The sequence below is a fragment of the Chrysochloris asiatica genome, unplaced genomic scaffold (genome assembly GCF_000296735.1).
Source record: "Chrysochloris asiatica unplaced genomic scaffold, ChrAsi1.0 scaffold00010, whole genome shotgun sequence".
Classification (NCBI taxonomy): domain Eukaryota; kingdom Metazoa; phylum Chordata; class Mammalia; order Afrosoricida; family Chrysochloridae; genus Chrysochloris; species Chrysochloris asiatica.
The window spans coordinates 20669004-20690114 of NW_006408528.1; the positions used below are offsets into that span (position 1 = coordinate 20669004).

The following is a 21111-nucleotide window of genomic DNA, read 5'->3' on the forward strand; positions in this document are numbered from 1 at the left end:
TACCTTTTCAGACATAAAATTTTATAATTCAAGTTATACTGAAATCAGACAGTGCTTACTCAGAAAATTTTTAAGGTGATAAAATGTTACTCAAAGTTCCCTAAGACTGACTTAAATATTTTTGTAATTTACAATACAACCCTAAAATATTATAAATTGAAATCTGGAAGTAAGGAAGAATAAGATTTTTAGGTTTTGTAATTTTAAGTTGAATTTCAATTTTAATCAACTAACTAAACCAATGAACAGTATATTTTCCACACAAAAACAGCTGTATGTTTAACTAATAGAGCTTCCTTCATATTGGTTGTGAAATAGAGGTTTTGTTTTTAGCATACTGCACAGCCATAGTAAGCCGTTACCAACAGAATCTGTTGCTGCTGTTCTTATTATCATTGTGATGTCATTAAAGAACTAAATGACTATGTGGTTGTTGTTGTTGTTATGTACCATGGAGTCGGTTCCGAGTCCTAGCAACCCTGCACAGGGTTTCTGAGGCTGTAAATCTTTACGGGAGCAGAAAGCCTCATCTTTCTCCAGCGGAACAGCTGGTAGTTTCAAACTGCTGACCTTGCGGCTCACAGCCCGATTCATAACCACTACGCTACAAGAGCTCCTTAAGCTCTCTAAATGACTACATTGTTTGTATTTCTGAAGATGAGTATTAGTCAAGAGATGTTGTGTCACAAAAGTAAAAATGGAAGAAGCCTTTGTATAACACAAGATTTAGATGAAATTAATTCACTTGAATTATTTTAAAACCATATTCATTACTTTTAGAACAGAAGGTAAAACCACGCCAAGCCTACGGCTAATAAGTTGATTCTGACTCACAGCAACCCTATGAGATAGGGTAGAATTGCTCCTTAGGGTTTCTGAGACTATGGGTCTTTGCGGGAGCAGACAAGCTCAGTTTTCTCCCACAAAGCAGCTGGTACCTTCTAAAATATGATAAATTATTATTACTTTTAACCATGTCAAGAATAATCATCGACTAAGTCTTGAGCCAGGATGATTTTCTTGGCAAATATATTTATGCAATGATATAAAGCTTTCCAGTGTTTTCATTCAACCAAAGCATGTTTAAGTGTGTTTTGACAGTAGCAATATAGAGAAATTTCACTTACTTATAACCCCATGCAGTTATTCCTAATATGAGGGCCAGCACTAAAACGGTGCCAGCAATTATACCTATTATGATATTGGTACCAGCAACACCTGGAGGAAGAAAGGAAACGATGAAGGTCAGTGTATGTAACTGAAATTCTGATACAAGGAACTTTATTGTCCAGATCTGAAATCACCACATTAACAAAAGAAAAAAGAGTGGCATTTTTTTTTTTTAATTAAAAAGTCAGTTCCTTCCAAATTTATTTTATCTCAGTTCCTCCTAAAATTCTTACCTTAGTGCATTTTTATACCATTTATTTTCCATGTACTTTCTAATGAGGTCACTGAACTAAAAGAAGGAAGAGTAAAGATAAGAAAAATGTGGTCCGATATCATTCTGTTTGTAGAGCACCTTTTGAGAGAGGAAATTTTAGAAATCCATGTTTCTTGCGACCCTGGCTCCTTCCTTAGAAGTTCTAGAGCTATTACTTGTTTATATAATTCCATTTTGATAATTAATGTATGGTCCTGTGTTGTTTCTGAGTTTGTGTGAGAGAGTGAGAGAAAGAGAAACCTTCTCTCCCAAAGTAAATATAAGCTCCTTAAGGGAGAAAACATGCTTACAGATTTATACTATCAACACTCAGGTAGTATAGATGATAAAACACTGGGTTCAGTTTCTAGTCTTGGCAATAATGCTGTGGTGTCCTGGTGTTGTTGGTAAGCACCACTGAGTCAGTCCCAACTCATGGCGACCCTCTATAGGGTTTCTGAGGAGCGGCTGGTGAGTTTGAACCACTGACCTTGTGGTTGAGTGTTTACCCTAAAGCACCACACACCAGGACTCCCTGTGATGTAAAGAAGGCAAAACAAAGACACAGATTAAGTCTGATGAGCTGGAGTTTGGTGACTAGGCAGGAAGGTGAGGCTGCAGCAAAGACCCAGAGCAGGACTGAAATTCTGGACTAGTCAATGGCAGGGTTGTGCCAGCAATCACTGTCAGGCAGGCTGAGGTACAGTCCTTAAGAGACTCATGGCAGTAAAAGTGTCCTAGTTGAGCAAAGGTCAACAAGATCAAAACGAGTGCCCAAGTGAAATAAGATCTGAGACCTGGCTCTGATCCCATGAAGCCTGTTTTACTAGAACAATTTGTATCATGCATTTAACTGCACGGCTTTAACCCAGAGCAACTCAACTCTCTCCTTGTCTGTTCCATACCCAAGGCATCTTTCTAGTTATCAAAAATCAGTATCCTGGGTGACTGTTGTTGTTGTTGTGAAGTGCCATTGAGTCAGTTTCAACCCATAGTGACCCTGTATAGGGTTTCCAAGGAGCAGCTGGTGAGCTTGAACTGTCGACCTTGCAGTTCAAACAGCTTTGTAGTTTGGTGTATTAACTCACAGCACCACTGTGAGGACTCCTGGGTGACTGTAGCCAGTTCCAATTCCATGTGACAGAAGTAGCAGTTTCTTTGCCTGGGAGTCCTTTAATAGGTTGGATGGCAGGGCTAGGGCATCTGAGCAGAGTGGCCTATTCCTCCAAGTCCACCAAGGGATGGGTGTATGCAGATGCCACTGGATCCGCTGAGTCACCAGGATTTCCACACTCCCACACCTTTTGCATCTGCTCTACCTTCCTTTTCTTCCAGGGAGTTAACAGTGTAGATAAACTGAATGCTTGTTGTTGTTGTTAAGTACAGTAGAGCTGGTTCTAAATCACAGCAACCCTGTATAGGGTTTCCAAGGAGCTTCTGGTGGGTTTGAACCACTGAACTTGTAGTTAGCAGTTCACTGCTTATCCTGCAACACCACACTTCATTATTTCAATATAGTAGTATAACTATTAACAAAGCAGTTAAGTTCATGGATTGAAGTGTCTGCATTAACTGTTAGAGTCAGCTCCACACAACCATTTCTAAGGACAGGAACTCCAAAACCTTAATCATTCTGTGACTTTCTTTATTAAAGTCATATTGGTTGAGATTTTTAGGCTGTCTGGTTGACTAGAATATGTACACTCCTCTTTTATTTATCGTTAAGAAATGAGTGGTCTTTATGATTTGAGCATTATTTAATGTAAAAGAATACTCAATAACATAATAATAACATAGTTTAAAAGGGTACTTTTACTTCCAAGACAGAATTCTTTCAAATATTTACATATATTGAATTTCTTCTACTCTTCCATTTAGGTTGCTCTACATTTTTGAAACTGCATTTGCTGTTTCTTATCCATGTCCTTAAACCCCTTTCAGGCACCTCAGTCAAGGTTATTACTTCCAGAATTACCTAGAGTTCAGGTTACAGAACTAAGACTGTATATGGATAATAATCAGAAGAATGACATATATAGACCACTATATATCTTTTACAAGTTAATGAAAATAACAAATTTCACAAGGTTTACCCCAGTTATACATTATAATTTGGAGTCCCAGTATGGAACTGGACTGCAAGGTCAGTTTGAACTACAAGGTCAGAAGTTCAAACTCACCAGTCATTCCTTGTAAACCCTATACAGGTTCCCGATGAGTCAGAACCAACTAGACAGCACTTAACAACACGACATTACAATTCAGTATTATGTGGATTTAATTTCCATTTTATTTATAATAAAAATAGTTCACATGAAAATGTCTAAAGGACAATTTTTTTCTTCCTCATGTATGATGACTACATATCGACAACAAATTAAATACCTACCGTTGCCAGACAGAGTTATACCGGTCTTTGCATCATCATTATGTGGGAAGTAAGTGTTGCAGTCTGCACCAATCCAGTGTCTGTTACACACACACTTCAGCTCATTACTGCAAACCTAAAATCCAAACATTAATCAAATCATCAACTCTCTAGTACAGAAGAATGAAAAAATTAACATGAATTTCTAATTATTATAGACTCAGAAATTGATACTAAAAGAATTAGTGATATTTTCTTTATAATACTAATACTTCCATTTCTTACTCAACTATCTATCTAAAGAGACGTTCTCTAGACACCAATGAATTGACCTAAAAGGAGCAATGACTTTCTTTTTTTTTTTTTTTGCTGTACAGTCATCTGATAGAGGAGGATGACACCGAAAAAACCTCTCTCTTTAGATCATGGTAGTATTTATCTGACCCACAAACATAACCACAACAATGATTTTGAACAGGAATTCATCTTTACCTATAAAAGTATCAATGGCTGTGGGATCCTACCCAGAGAAACAGTGATGCCATAGATGGAGGCCGAGATGATGACGTAGAGATATGGAGTGGTTGGGAACTCTAGACCCAGAGAGGGAGAGGGGCTGTGTGCTGACAACCAGGGGACAGGCTTGTGGGGTGTACCATTTGGTTGGTTGATAATGCAAGGAGGGGATTGTAACTACAGCAATGTTAACAATATACGATAGGATGAATGTAAAGCTAATGTTCTCCCATGTAAACTAACATATAATTCACAATAAAATAAAATAAAAAGAATCAGGGTTAAGGGTAAGAAACACATGATCAAGAATAGGTTTCAAAAAAAAAAGTACCAATGGCATGGGTCTTATTTTGGCTTTAAGATACATTTTATAAGAAGGAGAAGAAAACAAGGAAGTAGAAGCATAATTATCTGTCAGTTATCCAATACAAAGGTTGCTGTCTTCCACAGAAAGAAAATCTTTCTTCCAAAATGTTACTAATCTTTCAGGAAGTTAAATAAGATCAAGAGAAGTCTAATAAAGAAGAGACAAGACTAATGCTTTATACTAGTCTGAGAAGAAGCTTTACAAAGCTATTTTGTCTTGATACCTCAACCCAAGCCACAGAGTTACCTCAGAGTCATGGGAACAGTGAACTGACATAAATAAAGTAAAAGGGGGAAGTTTCATATAAGGAATGATACCAAATTTATTCATCCAATAAACAAATCTACACCTAGATTTTAAAATTCAAGATGAAGTGATAAGTAAAAAAGAGTTAAGCTATATACAAAATCAAAGCTGTATTTCCTGAGGCAGGTTTTCACTGCATGGTTTCTGTCTTCTGACTGAACTTCTTTGCCATAATTAGGAAAATACGCAGTTTAAAGTCATACCTATTTCTGTGACATAAAAGAAACAAATACTGTCCCACAGCCACATACTGGATACTTACTCCTTTTCCTGAACAAATAGTGCCTTCTTTACTGCTTAAGCAAGTACTAAAGTTGAAGGAAGCCACAGGAAGACACCTGTGTTCTAAGCACATCATTTTGGGACCACAAGGTGTTCCATCTTCCACATAGCCAAGATCAACATCTTCTTCAAGCTTAACATGACCACCACTACAAAAAAATTAGGAGCAAAAGGAAAATGGGATTACATTCATCTATATTTACCTGGAGAATATGTTTAAAAACAAAAAAAAACCGGACAATAGCACTTCCTTCATTTTCTGTCTAATAAAAACTAAAATAGCAGAGATACTTTTGTTAATTCTTTTGTCATTTATAAACAAACATATCTTTAAATAATGGGTTTATATTGCTTGTTGTTGTTGTTGTTATGTGCTGTGGAGTCGGTTCTGACTCATAGCGACCTTGTACAGGGTTTCCGAGGCTGTAAATCTTTACGGGAGCAGAACGCCTCATCTTTCTCCCGCGGAACTGCTGGTAGTTTTGAACTGCTGACCCTGAGGTTCGCAGCCTGATTCGTAACCACTACGCTATTCCTTGATATTTTTTTCCCCTTCTATTTCAGGCATTATCAATTGATTTCTCTCTATAAAATCTGACGTGTTACCTCTTCCTCCTTCCTCCTACCCCATACACTATTTTATCATAATTTTAATCAATAACAATTGCTATGCAGTTGAACAAGGAGATCGGCAGCATAGTGGTTACAAGTTGGGCTATGAACCTCAAGGTCACCAATTCAAAAATACCAGCTGTTCTGCAGGAGAAAGATGAGACTTTCTGTTCCCATAAAGATTTATAGCCTTGGGAACCCTATGCAGGATTGCTATGAGTTTGAACTGACTCCACAGCACATAACCACCACCATACAGTTGAACAGCACAGTATGTCATGATTGTTGTTGTTGTTAAGTGCCGTGGATTCAGTTCTGACCCATAGTAACCGTGTACAGGGTTTCTGAGGAACAGCTGGTGAGCTTGAACCGCCAGCCTTGCGGTTTAAACTGACTTTGCAGTCCAGTGCATTAACCAACAATGCCACATCAGGACTCCCTTCTTTTTCCTGTACAATTTTTGGGTTTCCCTCATATTAACTGTTTTTTGTTTTTGTTTTTTTCTTTTTTTTTGTTTCTTTGATTACTTTTCTACAAAATTACTAATTCAAAATGAATCCAAACTTTCTGCCACTTGTCAAAGTCACCACTTCACATTGTCTGAATATTAGTTCACCATCTTGGAGACATCTCTCCTGGAACCTCCAGAGCTGCTCCAATCTGGACTGGCTGTTTAATGTGCCTGGTGTGGAGCTGTAAAATCATGGATGTCCCCTCACCATCAATTTGAGGACTGTTTTGTTTCTCTTCCATGGTGGGCATCATACATCCTATACTTCCTAACTTTCTATTTCTTGGTTTATTCCTTCATATTGGTGCAGCACCTCTTCCAGTAGCATCCAGAAAAGGGTGTCTGGAAGCAAATTTGTGAGAAATTTGCATATCTAAAACTGTCTATTTTTCTACCTTAACACTTGATTAGAGTCCTGGTGTGGCACTATAGGATAAGCACTAGGCTGTTAACCACAAGGTCAGTGGTTCAAACATACCAGCTGCTCCTCAGAAACCCTGTATAGTGTCACTATGAGTAAGAACCAACTCCATGGCACTTGACAACAACAACAACAACAACAACAACACATGCTTGATAATTTGCCTGAATACAGAATTCCAGTTTAGAAATCATCTTCTCCTTGTTTCTTTTGGGTAGATACTAAGCCCTTCTAATTTCTGATCCTTTGGGTTTACCCCCTTCTTTCTAGAAGCTTTGGAATACTTTTATTTTGTCCTGATAGTCAGAAATTGATATTGATATGTTTCCATATACCTCTATTTTAATCCACTGTGCCCAAAACTTGGGTGAGACTGTTAATTTGAAAACTCAAGTTCTTCGTTTCTGGACAGGACAATTTCCTCTCCTCTGTCTTCTCTCTTCTTTATTATTTCAATTATAATTTACGGAACTTTTTTCTATATTCCCTCTCTTTGTCTTTATGCTCTACTTTCTGAGAGGCAACTTTAGCTGATGAGTTTTATTTCTGCTGTCATAGTTCTAATTTCCAGCAGCACATTTTTCTTCTTGAATGTGCCCCATTGCTAAAATAGCACACTATTCTTGTTTTACGACAGAAATAAGTCTCTTGTAAATATTAAGTTTTTTCTGGTTGGTTGCATTTGCCTCTTTTTTTTTCCACATTTGAGACTTTCCTCATGTCTGATCATCTTTTATACTCTGCTCATACTTGGTATGGGGGACCTAAACATGATTGGAAATGCTAGGGGTTTCTGACTGTGAATAACAATGAAACTGGATCACTTCCATATAAACTATGATACCAATATTGCCTGTTGTCCTCGAGTTTGAAATTTTTGTGTTTTATCCTCTGCAGTTTATAAAACTTCAGTGTTCCATGAAAGAGAAGGCAATCTCAAGTTTTACTGAATCAGAAAGTAATGTGGGTTTAATTCCTTCTTTAATAAATTTTTACCTATATTCTTTATTTCAATGCTCCCTATCGCCAATTTCCTTATTCCCTCTTCCAGAAGCAGATGCTGCTGCTGACTTCTGAGTCTGCAGGAACTGACAACATATATTGGGCTGGTTCTCAGTTGTCATCATTATCCACTTAGGATACAGTTTTCTTATAACTGGGATTTGTGTGTCATTTACCACAAATACATTTGCTTCCCACATTCTAAATTTTGTTGCTGTGGTCTCCTCTCTCTTCCTCTGTCGCCTATTGATTTATGCATTATAAAAATAGATCCATTTAGTGTCATTTTAGTGAGACTGCCACAGGGAGCAAAAATAGATGCATATATATAATCTGGGGAGTATGGTGGCTCTATAGGATAAGTACTGGATTCTGAACCACACAATCAGCAGCTTGAGCTCACCAGCCATGAATAAGAAAGATGAGGCTTTCTGCTCCTGCAAAGATTTACATCCTCAGAAACCTTACACAAGGTCGTTATGAGTCAGAACCGAGTCAACTGGACTTAAACAACAACATTTAATCCACTTTTTGATGCAAAAGTCCCCACTCGTTTTTCTTAATAATAATGAAATGCAAATTAGATCCTGAAAGATTTTCCTCACGAGCTAAATAAAACTCTGTTGTTATTTTTAGGTGCCATTAAGTTGATGCCAACTTAGAGTAGCATAGTGGTTACGAATCAGGCTGTGAACTTCAAGGTCAGCAGTTCGAAACTACCAGCTGTTCCACGGGAGAAAGATGAGGCTTTCTGCTCCTGTAAAGATTTACAGCTTCGGAAACCCTGTACAGGGTCACTATGAGTCGGAACCGACTCCACGGCACATAACAACAACAATGTACAGCAAAATGAAATACTGCTTTCACTTTCAACTAATTCCTCTTTTCTCTTCATCTCTTTTTTATCAGGATTTACTTCATTACATCTATGAATTATATTCTATCTTGTATTTCAACTGGCTAATATGCATGTGAACTGAAAACACAAGTCGTTTTAAACTGTTTATCTAGGAAGTAAGATGACAACTGTTTATAGAATGGTTAGATAGTTACCTGCAGTTTAATGTTCTTCCCTGCTGCACTACTAAAGTCGATGTGATTTCACCATCAAGTTCTCCAAGTCTTGGGATATTACCAACATTAGTACATAAAAGGTAACCACAAAGCACATCCCTGTTTTAAAAGAGTACCAGTTATATATCCACAAAGACACAGCAAATCATTTATAGTTACAATAATCGTATCTCAATTCAGCATTTGTGTTTTCATCAACTATAGTTCTTCGTATGCTACACAAAATAAGATAAGTCCAAATTACTCTGTCTCCTGCTTCAAAAAGTGTTTCCGCTGAAACTCTGACGGTGCATCAAGATCCCAATTGCTTCCAACAGTTTCAATGACTGTTTATTAACTCAAATGATTAACTAAGGAAATTGTCCATTAAATTCTTTTATATTAGAACCTGTTTTTACATAACACATCACTGTATGTGTATTCTTGGTGAATTCAGATTTTCTGTTTAGTCTAGAATTACAGGAGAGATTCTGTGCTGTGTGTATTTTATATATCCCTAACCACAGAAGTTCACCATCCCTTCCTCAGTATAGTCCACTATTCCCTCTACTATAGCATACAATTCTACTTTCACTTACAAAATATTTTCAATTGTGTTAACTACTATCTTACATATTCTTTATGTCCAACACATTTTAATTAATATAGATAATGATAAGCATGTTTAATAAGTTTCTTATGATAACTAACTAGCAGACCAGCAAGACTTTATTATTATCAGACTTTATTAAAGAATGAGAAAAAGTTTTAATCCACAAGATTTTCCTATATCATAGACATCTGTACATATCATCAGGATAGAAAAAAATTTGTATCAATTCACCCTTAAAAGATATCATTTTACTGTATCTGTCGTAAGAAAAAGTGCTTTCTCAAAAGTTACTTATTTAAGATTTTTTGAGTTTCGTTTATGTAGTACTTTAGAGTATATAAGGAAAATCAGACATGATCCTTATCCTCGGGGAAATTACAGACTCTACATAAGAAGATGAATCACATATATACATAACTATAAAACACAGAGTTGGAGCAAGGGCCACAGAGTGATATAAAGGCTACAAGAGGTTAGAGGAGAAAAGGGAGGTGATCTATTTTTACAGTAAATCAGGAATGGATTTATAGAGACAATGTTGTCCAAGCTGAGTTTTAAAGAATATACAATTTTGACTGGTGATGGTATGGGTAAAAGGGTACTTGTGTAGGAAATAATAGCAAAAATGTAGACATACGGTACAACAGTATAACGCACATGTTAGGAATGATAAAGTTTTCTAGAATTTGGAACATTGCTATTAAGTGCCATCGAGTTGGTTCAGATCCACAGTGACCCTGTAAACGTTTCCAAGGAGCAGATGATGAGCCCGAACCGCTGACCATGCAGATCAGACCTGAATTTGCAGACCAGCGCATTAATCCATAGTGCCGTATCAGGACTTGAGAAGCAAAAACCAAAAAATGTACCTTTGGGACAAATTATAGAAAAGATTCCATGCCAACCTGAGGTTCCATTTTATTTATTAAATAGGATAGCAAGACATTCAGAAAAGCAGTAAAAGAGAGTAAAATCAGACTACCTGGAGTCTAACTCTGCTTCTGGTACATCTTAGCTAAATGGCTTTGGGCAAGTTAGTTAACTGTGCGCCTCAGTTTCCTAATCCATAAATTGGTAAGATTAAATGGCATAGCTTATGTAAAGTATGATTCAATGCTGAGCATAAAGTTTGTATTCAATTAATGAAGGATACTGTTCTGAATCCTAGTGTGGCAAAGTGGGTTAATGCGCCAGACTGAAAAACCATTTGAACTGCAAGGTTAAAGCTCACCAGCTGCTCCTCGGAAACCCTATTCAGACAGGGTCGCTATGGGTCTGAACCAACTCAACAGCACTTCACACACACACACACACTGTTCTGATTATACATTAGCTAAGTAAAACTGGTGACATTTTAGATAAAAATTGACATAGCCAGAAAGACAGAGAATTATGCGGATGGCAGTGTGCTAGAGAATGGTGGTACAGAGCTCCATCACGGGGCTTTTGTAGCAGTTCACAAGTTAATGGAGGTCTCAGGTGGGGTAATGGCAATCAGAATGCAAACACAGGGATGCATATTAAAGGTAAGTGGGAGACATAAGGGGAGAGTGTGCATGACGTCTCAACTAGACAATGTGCTGAACGGAGGGTGCGGACACAGGTCACTGAGGATTCTAAACTGAAAGACAGGATGGCTTAGGAAAGCCAAGACAGTTAATTCAATCTAACAGCACCAAGTCCATAATCTAGTGGCTATCATTTTTACTGCTTTTGACCTGCTGATAGGTATTTGTTGGGTGGGAAAGTCCTGAGACAACTGTAAGGGTGATTTTGCCCTTAGAAGACAGGTCAGGGTAACCGTCAAGATTTCAGTGCCTTCTGCATAAGTAATGCTGGCTAATACTGGGAACAGATAAGGTGAGTAGGCAAGAGCATGTTTGTGGGATGTGAAAACCCGCAAAGTCCTGGTCACTCAAACAATGGTGCCTGTAATTGACTGAGTGATGAACCCTAAACTGACTCGTTCACCTCACCGTTTATTACACTGTATCCACGTGTCTTTGTCTCTGCCACAATTCCCCTTCTCCGTCCCTTCAATATTCAGTTTCTCGTAGCAGTATGTGTCTGATGCTGTCACTTCTAAAACAGAAGAAAGCATTTTATCAGTGAGGGAGGTGAATTACAAGCTGCTTAAATTGTTTAGAATAGAAAATTGCAACCTAAGGACTTTTCACCACTATTAGTGTTATCAATTCCAAATATTCTATCTCTAGCACAAAAGAGCTTTCCTATATCAGACTTTCATGACACAGATACATTTTTCAAGACTGCTCATTTGAGATTTGGGAAACAAATATATCTAGATTTCTGGCAGGATTCAGACTATAAGTTACAAGAATAGTACTTCTTATCCTTTGGTTAACAATTACAGGAAGATGCTACAAAATGGTTCCTAGAACAAATGTTCATTCTTTCATCTCAGCGCCATATATAAGGTATGAATTTTTCACTTAGTAGCTTTTATTAATCGTTGTTGTTGTTTTTAAGTGCCATCAAGTTGGTTCCGACCCATAGCAACTCTGTTTAGGGTTTCCAAGATAGTGAGCTTGAACCACCAACCTTGTGGTTCAAACCAACTTTGCAGCCCAGCGCATTAGCCCACAACACCACACCAGGACTCGTTATCAGTCATTAGGACAATATTATTAAAATAGTTACAAATTATAATTAAGGATAGGTAGAAATAGTGATACAATTTCTACTTTGCTTACTATTTTTTACCAGCTATCAAAACATTTCATATCATTCTACTTTTAGAAAAGCTGGAATTCATGCTGAAGTTCTGCATCAAATAGCATTCTATGGTATGACAGCATCTTTGTCAGGTTTTTCTTTTTTTTCTAAAGCCAGGGTTAGTTATTGTTAGTCGACTGATTTATAGTACTGTTTCACACGAATCAGACTGTGGTGCGCATTTAAAATGTGTATGTGTCTTGGTAGTTTCTTGTCCTACTTCTAGCTGTCAGCTACTGTTTTTGCTCAATAGAAGAAACAAAAAAGTATGTCTCTGTTCAGAGTATAAACCTGCAGGATTAAAGTTTTCCTCAATCATGTTTCCCTCTGATTGCTCAAAAGAAAGTATACACTTTCCCTCCCAAAAGGGTTACAGCTACTATTTATGATAACTAAGGATATTTTTAGAACTCATTATTTTTACAACTTGCTTTCCTGTACAAACTGTCTTCTGAGAGACTGCAGAATAGAAACTGTTTTCATAAAGGCCAATAATAGTTCAAGAAAAAAATATACTATACAATATTTAAATATGAATCTGTAGATACAACTTTTCATATTTCTGAAAATACGACAAATTTTGAAGAGTTACATTAAAATTTCTTTTTGGCAGCACTACCTCAACTGAAGGTTACCTGTAAGTAGGAAAGTTATCTAAAAAGGAAAAAGCAACTCTACCTAAAATGGTTCTAGTTCTAAGTCAAGGATGCCTGAGCCAGGGCACGTGTCCATCCCATATGGTCGTACTGGTTTTGCTTAAGGCCTCTCAGCTGAACAACTTCAAGTGAAGCTGAAATCCAGGCTTGCTCTTCTCTGCAAGCTGTGCACCCTGGCAGCAAAGGTACTTTCTGTTTCATCCAAAGGCACTGTCAGCTAGCCAAGATGTTGGGGGCTGTGCTAACACCTGCAGTGACTCTGAGGATCTTCCAGTTATAAAGTGGTGAAAATGCACTTCAAGTCCACATGTCCTTATGAAGTCAGCCTGAATATTACACTTTAGAAATGATCAAGCCATACTAGTTACTTACTTTGCCCCCAGATGTATTTGCATTGTCTATCCCTGGTTTTGCATCTTCCTCCAAAGCAAATTCCCTACAATGGAAAGGCATCCATTAGTGCTTGCTTATGTCCGATAGATGAGGAAAACATAGTTGGAAAAATTAGTAAGGCCTTTATCTTCAGAACTGATGATAAAATATTTAAATTGATTTTCCCATTTTGATAAGATTTCCATATTTCTCTCATGCTGGTGTGTATGAAAAATGTAAGCAAAAATGAATTGCCATACCTGAACACCATCACATGGATATCCATCCATTTTATGAATGTTAGGTGCACACTAGGAAAAGAAAACAGAACTGTGAACCAAATGCAGAGAAGAATTGCAGGCTATGCCAACCCATTTAATATTTTCATTTCAGAAATAAAGTTGGATGATATGATTAGTTTCTTCAACTATATGAGAAGAAAAACAAAAAAGGTAAAGAGAAAGCAAGAAGAAATACAACTGATGTACTTTCTCCTAAAAATATGAGTCTACCAGAAGCAAAAACAGTTGATTACATAGCAGAAAGAAGGAGGGGGGGAAAAAACTGACTGCAATAGACTCAGCTAACACTGGCATGAAGAAGCCTGGCTTCCCACAGACACACTATTACTCAAAGCAAGCCAATCAAGGGCACAAAACAAAAGGAAAATGAATGTCAGGGTAGATGAAGCAATGTGGAGTTTCTGGTCTTTTGCCATGAGAAGCAACATACCTCTTACACTTAATGATTCTCTGAACAGCAGGTTATTTTGAGCATATTAGAAAAGTTCTTATTTTGTTTCATTTCATAATCCTGCATTTGTTTAGAACCCCATTTGTTTTCTTTATAACTCCTCATTTTTTGCCCCCTCATAGCAACTATAGAAAACTATAATGCATTTTTGCATGGCTATTGGGCTGCGAGCCTCAGGGTCAGCAGTTCGAAACTACCAGCTGTTCTGCAGGAGAAAGATGAGGCTTTCTACTCCTGTAAAGATTTACACCCTCGGAAACCCTGTACAGGGTCGCTATGGGTCGGAACCGACTCCACGGTACATAACAACAACAACAACAATACACAGATAGTAGTTTTAAAATTTATTATACGTTTTCCTATCATTATAGTAATATATACTCGGGTAAGAAAGTTGGGAAGTGTAAAAAAGTAGGAAAAAAAAAAAAACTAGACAAAAGTCACACAGAATCTCACCACTCAAAATCAGACATTTTTTTTACATTTTGGTACTTTTTCCTTATCTTTTTCAATAAAATTTGAACTTTTTAAGTATAACAATTATGTATAACACACACATTGTACTTCTTCCTTTCACTTTCATCATATAAATTCGTTCATGTCATAGTAAACCTTTTTGTGTGAATCATTTCTAAAGGCTGTAACATATTGCATTGAGCTAACAAGCCACATAACCAATGCACTAAAGGAGTCAGTTAAAATTATTCCCAATTTATGCTGTTACAACTAAAGTACCAAGAGCATCTTCATATATACATACACCATTCTTGGATCTAGGATTCTTTTTAAATTTCTGCTACTTATTTTACAGTAACTTTCTAAAGAGATTATACTAATACACTTTTCTTATAAGAACCTAATAGGTTAGCATTCATTTTATCCTTATCATCAGCAGCAGATGGTGGTGTTAAGTACTGTCCACTGGGTCTGACTCATAGCAGCCTGATAGGGTTTCCAAGGAGCGGCTTGTGGATATGAACCACCAACCCTACGGTTAGCAGTCCAGTGCTTATCCTACAGTGCCACACCAGGACTCCAATAGGTATTAGAAAAACATTGCTAATTAGATAGCAAGAAAGAAAAAAATATTTTAATGTGAAAAACCTTTAATCTTTTAGGATGACTATAAAAATAAGCATTTTTAATAGATAGTATAAGAATACCATTACTGAATCTGTCTTCTCTATAGAAAAAACTATGCAGGCAGTTCTGGCTTTGCATATGGTTCTAAAGTGCAAGCATTTCAGTTATCATGGTCTTGTTAAATAACACCAGACCTGCAACAACACAGATCAAATTTTAGTTACCCAATTATATGAGCTCTGGTAGCGTAGTGGTTACGAATCGGGCTGTGAACCTTAAGGTCAGCGGTTCGAAACTACCAGCTGCTCCGCGGGAGAAAGATCAGGCTTTCTACTCCCGTAAAGATTTACACCCTCGGAAACCCTGTACAGGGTCGCTATGGGTCGGAACCGACTCGACAGCACTTAACAACAACAACAACAATTATATTAACAGTTAGTAGCTCTCAAGTACAAATTTTATTGCTGCCTTTTCAATCCAAAAACTACTATGTATGTAAAAAATGTACATCACTACCAGTGACCTATTATATCACTTCTTTTAAAGACTGACGATGATTGGTCACTGTCCATTTGTTCTTCCATTAACATACGACAGCAAAGTGTGTAGCTGTGTTACCTTTTTGTTTCCCAGTGATAAGTACAAGTAATAGTTTGCAAAAATGTATAATCAAAGTGGGAATTGGCCAAAGCGATAAAAGTAAAATAAAATAAAAGAAAAGAAAAAGAAAAAGAAGGCCACTGAAAATGATTTCAAGTGAAATGTAAATGGACTTATCGAAGAAAGAACTGTGCGTATATTGATACTGATTCAGTTCAAGTGACTCTATATATGCAGTCAGAAGAACAGAGTAGAGGAGAACTTAGAGAGATATAGAAAGTGATTGTGGTGAAAGGATGAAAATGTCAGACAGGAAGTGACACTGGCAAAAAACAAAACAAAACACCTCACTTCATCTTGAACCATCACAGATAATTTACAACACTGAAAAACAAGAATAAAATATATTGGAAAATGATCCACACTTTGAAAAGAGCATGATTCTTCACCAAGGCATAGAAATTATAAGCAGGTTTCAACTACCCCTGACAAGACTCTACAAAGAAATAAAAATACTTTACTTCTCAAAATTTTCTGATATTTTAAATTTACATTATGAGATGAAGTCAAAATGTATCACTACTAGGATTCCAGTACCTAGATGCATGGGTTATTCCATACAAAACATATTTAAACATATATATCTCTGATATCAGTGGATTGTTGCAGACAAGTTCTCTCAGAAATACACTTATATTTTTATTGTCCTGAACTAAGGTACGAAGTGAGGACTGCTTATATACACACTGAACATGATAAATCTGTGGACTCTCTCCAAAGTTTATCAGACTTTCCTAGATTGTCTATCTACAACTGGTGATACTAAATTCCAGAGAAGCTTTTAATGGCTTAGACAACCTATATTTTGGAGAAACAAGAATCAGGACAAAGAACTGGACCCGTCCACTGAACCCAATGTTTTGTGGATCTCTCTACCTTGAAATCAGCCGACTTTCTTGTTTCAATCAGCTGAAGAAAAGTCAGTCTTTTTGTTTCTTCCCTCACTAAACAGATACAAATAAAATGCCTTTTACATCTTATTTAAAACAAACATAGAACAGTTAAGGCATGCATATGGTGGTGGTGGTGGTGGTAGAGTTGATTATGATTCGTAATGATCTTGTATAGAGTTCCTGAAGCTGTAAATCTTTATGGGAGCTGAAAGCATCCTGTTGAGCACCTGGTAGACTTGAACTATTGACCATGCAGTTAACAGCCTAATGTGTAACCCACTATGCTATAGGTCAGTTCAATACTAAGACAAAAGTCTGCACCGAATATTTGCTAATACTTTGATTACTGATGTGTAAAATCAGGGAGAAATTAGTAAAAAGAGACGAGAGATCATGTGATGCATCTGTCAGTTTACATTTCTACCAAAAGCTGTACACAGGTGCCCCAAAGATAACTCAAGAGCCCTGATTGTGCAGTGGTTAAGCACTCAGCTGCTAATGAAAAAGGCAAAGGTCTGAACCCACCCAGTTGCTACAGAAAAAAAAGACATGGCAGCTTACTTCTACAAAGATTTACAGCCTTGGAAACTCTCAGGGGTGTTTCTATTCTGTCCTATAGGGTAACTATGAGTAGGAATTCGATTAGAAAGGAGCAAGTTCAGGTTTGGGTTTGGTAATGATTCCTCTATCATAGGGTTTTAAGGAGCCTTGGTGGCACACTGATTAAGCACCTGGCTGAAACAAAAAATGTCAGCAGTTGAAACCCACCAGCCACATCATGAGAGAAAGCCTGCTGCAGTTCTATTCTGTCCTCTGAGTCAGAATTCTCTTGGCAGCAATGGGTTTTTAGAGTGATTATTTTATAAATTACCTGGCTTGAGTTTCCTGAGCATGTTTCATGAATATCACAATCATTTACTGCTTCTCGGCACACAGTTCCCAGAGGCTGAAACTAAAATGAACAAAAATTAATTTGTAAAATTACAGAAGAGGGGGAAAGAACCTTCTTACAGTTCTATCCAAAGAAGCAAAGTGAAAATTATTTGGATAGGGATATCTTGAGCTATCTTAAGATGGCAGCCTATAAAAACCACTGCTGTTGAATGAAAATGCTTGTGTCAAGTAATTTACATACTGATCACACATAAACCTTACAATACAGGATAATGTTTGATAATATCTCCATCTGAGGAGCAAGGTAATTCAAGTTCTAATAATTCTTCATTCCAAATAACTCTGAATTTATACTTTATAGTCTTCCTTCTTACTACTCCCTATCTTATATTTCACTTTTTCATTGCACCTGCCAAGAAACTCAAAACTACACTTTTGGCTAAACTGCAAAAGCTAGATTTTCTGGCAAGGATCTCTCTCATGCTACCCTCTTTTCCTGTGTTCCCTTCTGCCTCAATTTTACATAGATCTAAGTCTGATCTTTTTATTCTGTTCAAATTTTTCCATTATTTGTGTCTGTATGTGTTAAATTTGTGTCTCTGAGTTTAAATACCACAAATACTTTTTGTGTTCAAGTTGTACAAATAAAGTTTTAACATCATTAGATTTATAAATTGCAAGAATACTCATTGCAACAAAACAAATACATAGAGTAAATTATCATTCCTCCCTCCCTGCTTTAATCCAACTCCCACTGGAAACTGTTAACATTTTGTTCTAGGTCCTTCTATACTTTTGCCTCTGCGCACACAAATATACACGCTATTTGTCACCACCTCCACCCCACATATACACTTCCTATATGAACTTCCTCTTCATCTTCTCCTTGCTCACAAACCCTCTAAGCATTCAACATGCACAACACAGTCAACTCCAATTAGATTTTAACAGATATGTTTTACATGATGTGAACAAAATTTGCTTAGTCATCCATTCATCAAGTATTTATTGGACATTTAAAATGTTCCAGGCACTGTTCCAGTCACTATGGACTCAATAGAGAAAAAGACACAAGCTCCCTGATGAGGGACAGTGATTTACTTTATGTGACTCTTCAAGCCATAGTCTTGGTAACTTTTGCCAAGTGATTGAGTGAGTCCATGCAAAGAGGGTGTATGGAACTTTAACAGTAGTTTCAAATGAGTCATTTCATAGGCATTGATGGGGGAATATCACTATCATCAAGAAAAAGAGTCCCAGGAGTGGAGTGTGTCATTTGGTCCCTGAGATCCGTGCACTTGAATCTCCTCAATCCAGGAGACAGACAGCTGTGACATCAGAGGAGTGTCGGTAGCAGAGAAAGCAGCGCCGAGAGCATGAGACATGGTGGAGGGTTTTCAGCCCACAAAGTGAGACAGCTGAATGCCTTCAGGCAGGAGGCTAACATGATTAAGTACCTCCACACACTTAATCATGGGAACTGGGTTTGCTAACCCACATAGCTGAGCATCTTCAGGCTGAGACGTATGGTAGAGTAGTGTACCCTTTGGGGCATTTATCAACAGCACTAAAAGAGCTTTTTAACATTGCCGGAGCATAGCAGAGCCCAAGGGGCCACGTGGCTGAAAGGTCAAGAACCAGAGAGAAACATGCCCATGGGCCCAGCTGAGAAGAGATGTTCCTGATTCAAAGAAATGTATTCTGAGCATTTCTAATCCTGAATTGCAACCTAGTAACTTCCCTAATGAACCAAATAATCCTAAACATGGCCTGTAAATTTTGTATGGCCATTGCAATGAATTATTGAATCCAGCAAAGGAGTAAAGAGCACTGTGGGAGGGACAGTTGATGTCAGATTTATTAAAAAGGTTGGAGGGTGGAGGCATGTCTGACCTCCACTTCATAACAATCAGCCTTGGGCTTGTAGTTTGATTCTCCACCCATGACATTCTTACACCTGCTCATAATGATATGTATTCATGGGGGTAAAGGGTCATAAGAATAAAGAAATAAATAAGATAATTTGAATGTGCATGTTTTTATTCCCTTCCTCCTTGGCATTGAGGCAAGATACAATTTTAGAACATCTGAGACAGGAATACAAACAGTTTTGAGACAGAGTTTATATGTAAGTATAAAGTTCAAGAATTGCCAGGAAACCTCTAAAAGCAGGTAGTGAGGAAGAACTTACTCTGAGTTCTGGGATACCACAGTAAATACACTGACTAAAATTTCTATCTGATCGGGATTTATATTCTAATGAGAAAATAAAGATAATAGACAAGTGAACAAGTAATGTTTTAAGAAGAGATCTGTTTAAAAGAAAGAAAGACAATGGTATATTTAAGTGTACTTTACATATGGGGAGACTTAAACATGGGGTGTTACAATGAACGACTTGTTATCACTTTTTATGGCAGTTGGGGAAGCTGACAGAATAAACAGCTCAGGTAGCCAAAAATGAACACATGTCTCTTTCACTTTTGGTTTAATCTTTCCATTTTAGAGAGCTCTTTAAGAGATTTCTTCCAGTTCCTTACTTGTCCTAAGAAGTTGGCAGAAGACATAGTGGAAACAAGCCCAACTGCCGCTGGAAGATCTGGGGTGTCATTCCACATCGACTCCTCATTTGCTGAGTGAGCCTGCACATGTTATTCTCTTCCTTGCTATTGGCTTGACCAATTATAAAAAGTATGATTGTGAACTTACCTAAAACAGTGTTTTAACAAGGGGTGAATTTTGTCCCTTATGAAGGTATTTGGCAATGTCTGAAGACATGTTTTGATTGTCTCAATTGGAATGGATGATGCTGGCATCTAATGAGTACAGGCTAGGGATACTGCTAAACATCATGTAATGCACAAAATACACACTCACAACAGAGAATTATCCATCCAAGATTATCCATCCAATACTGCCACGGTTAAGAAGCCCTTATCAAAGGTGATGTACAGTTCTCAGCATAATCCTTGTCACACCAAAAATGTTTAATATGATGTTTTTATTTCCCACTCTGCCTTAACTAACTGGACTATGTTGGTGTCGTTATGTGTTATAAAGTCGGTTCCAGCTCATAGTGACCCTGAAAAGGATTTCTGAGGGTAACTGTCAGGTTTGAACCACTGACCTTGTGGTAAGCAGTCCAGTGCTTATTCTACAATACCACACCAAACCTCAGACTAAAGTTAAACAACAGCAAGTAATCTTTAAGAAACTGATGTGCATGTTTTTCATTCACTTAACAAATCTTTACTGAAAGCTGCGCCAGTTACTTTGGAGCCATCTGGCTCTGGCTCCATAAAATATACAGACTACAGGGTGAGGCAGATACTAAAGCTCAGAAATAATGTAGAGCACTGCACCAGATTTTAATATGAAAAGAGAAAGATATATTTAAGAAAGGTTGTTTTTGTTAAGTGCCATTGAGTTGGTTCCATCAAACCCATAGCGACCTTGTATAAGATTTCCAATAGATGGCTGGTGGGTCTGTGGTTAGCAGTCCAGTGTTTATCCTTCAGCACCACACCAAGACCCCTTAAGAAAGTAAGCCCAAATAATTGTTTTGATGTAAAGGCTTAAATATGAGCTTG

General features: G+C 37.4%; 1 protein-coding gene across 3 annotated transcripts in view; it reads right to left on the reverse strand.

Moving 5' to 3' along the window:
- Positions 1–21111, reverse strand: part of ADAM22 (ADAM metallopeptidase domain 22) — a 267600-nt gene that overhangs the window by 31024 nt on the left and 215465 nt on the right. For all 3 annotated transcript variants that reach the window (XM_006834320.1, XM_006834319.1, XM_006834318.1), the window contains exons 18-25: positions 17499–17579; positions 13499–13549; positions 13239–13302; positions 11451–11556; positions 8862–8981; positions 5243–5411; positions 3813–3927; positions 1128–1218 (exon numbers count right to left, since the gene is read on the reverse strand). In XM_006834320.1, coding sequence (XP_006834383.1) covers positions 1128–1218; positions 3813–3927; positions 5243–5411; positions 8862–8981; positions 11451–11556; positions 13239–13302; positions 13499–13549; positions 17499–17579 — 797 coding nt within the window. The remainder of the gene's footprint in view (positions 1–1127; positions 1219–3812; positions 3928–5242; positions 5412–8861; positions 8982–11450; positions 11557–13238; positions 13303–13498; positions 13550–17498; positions 17580–21111) is intronic.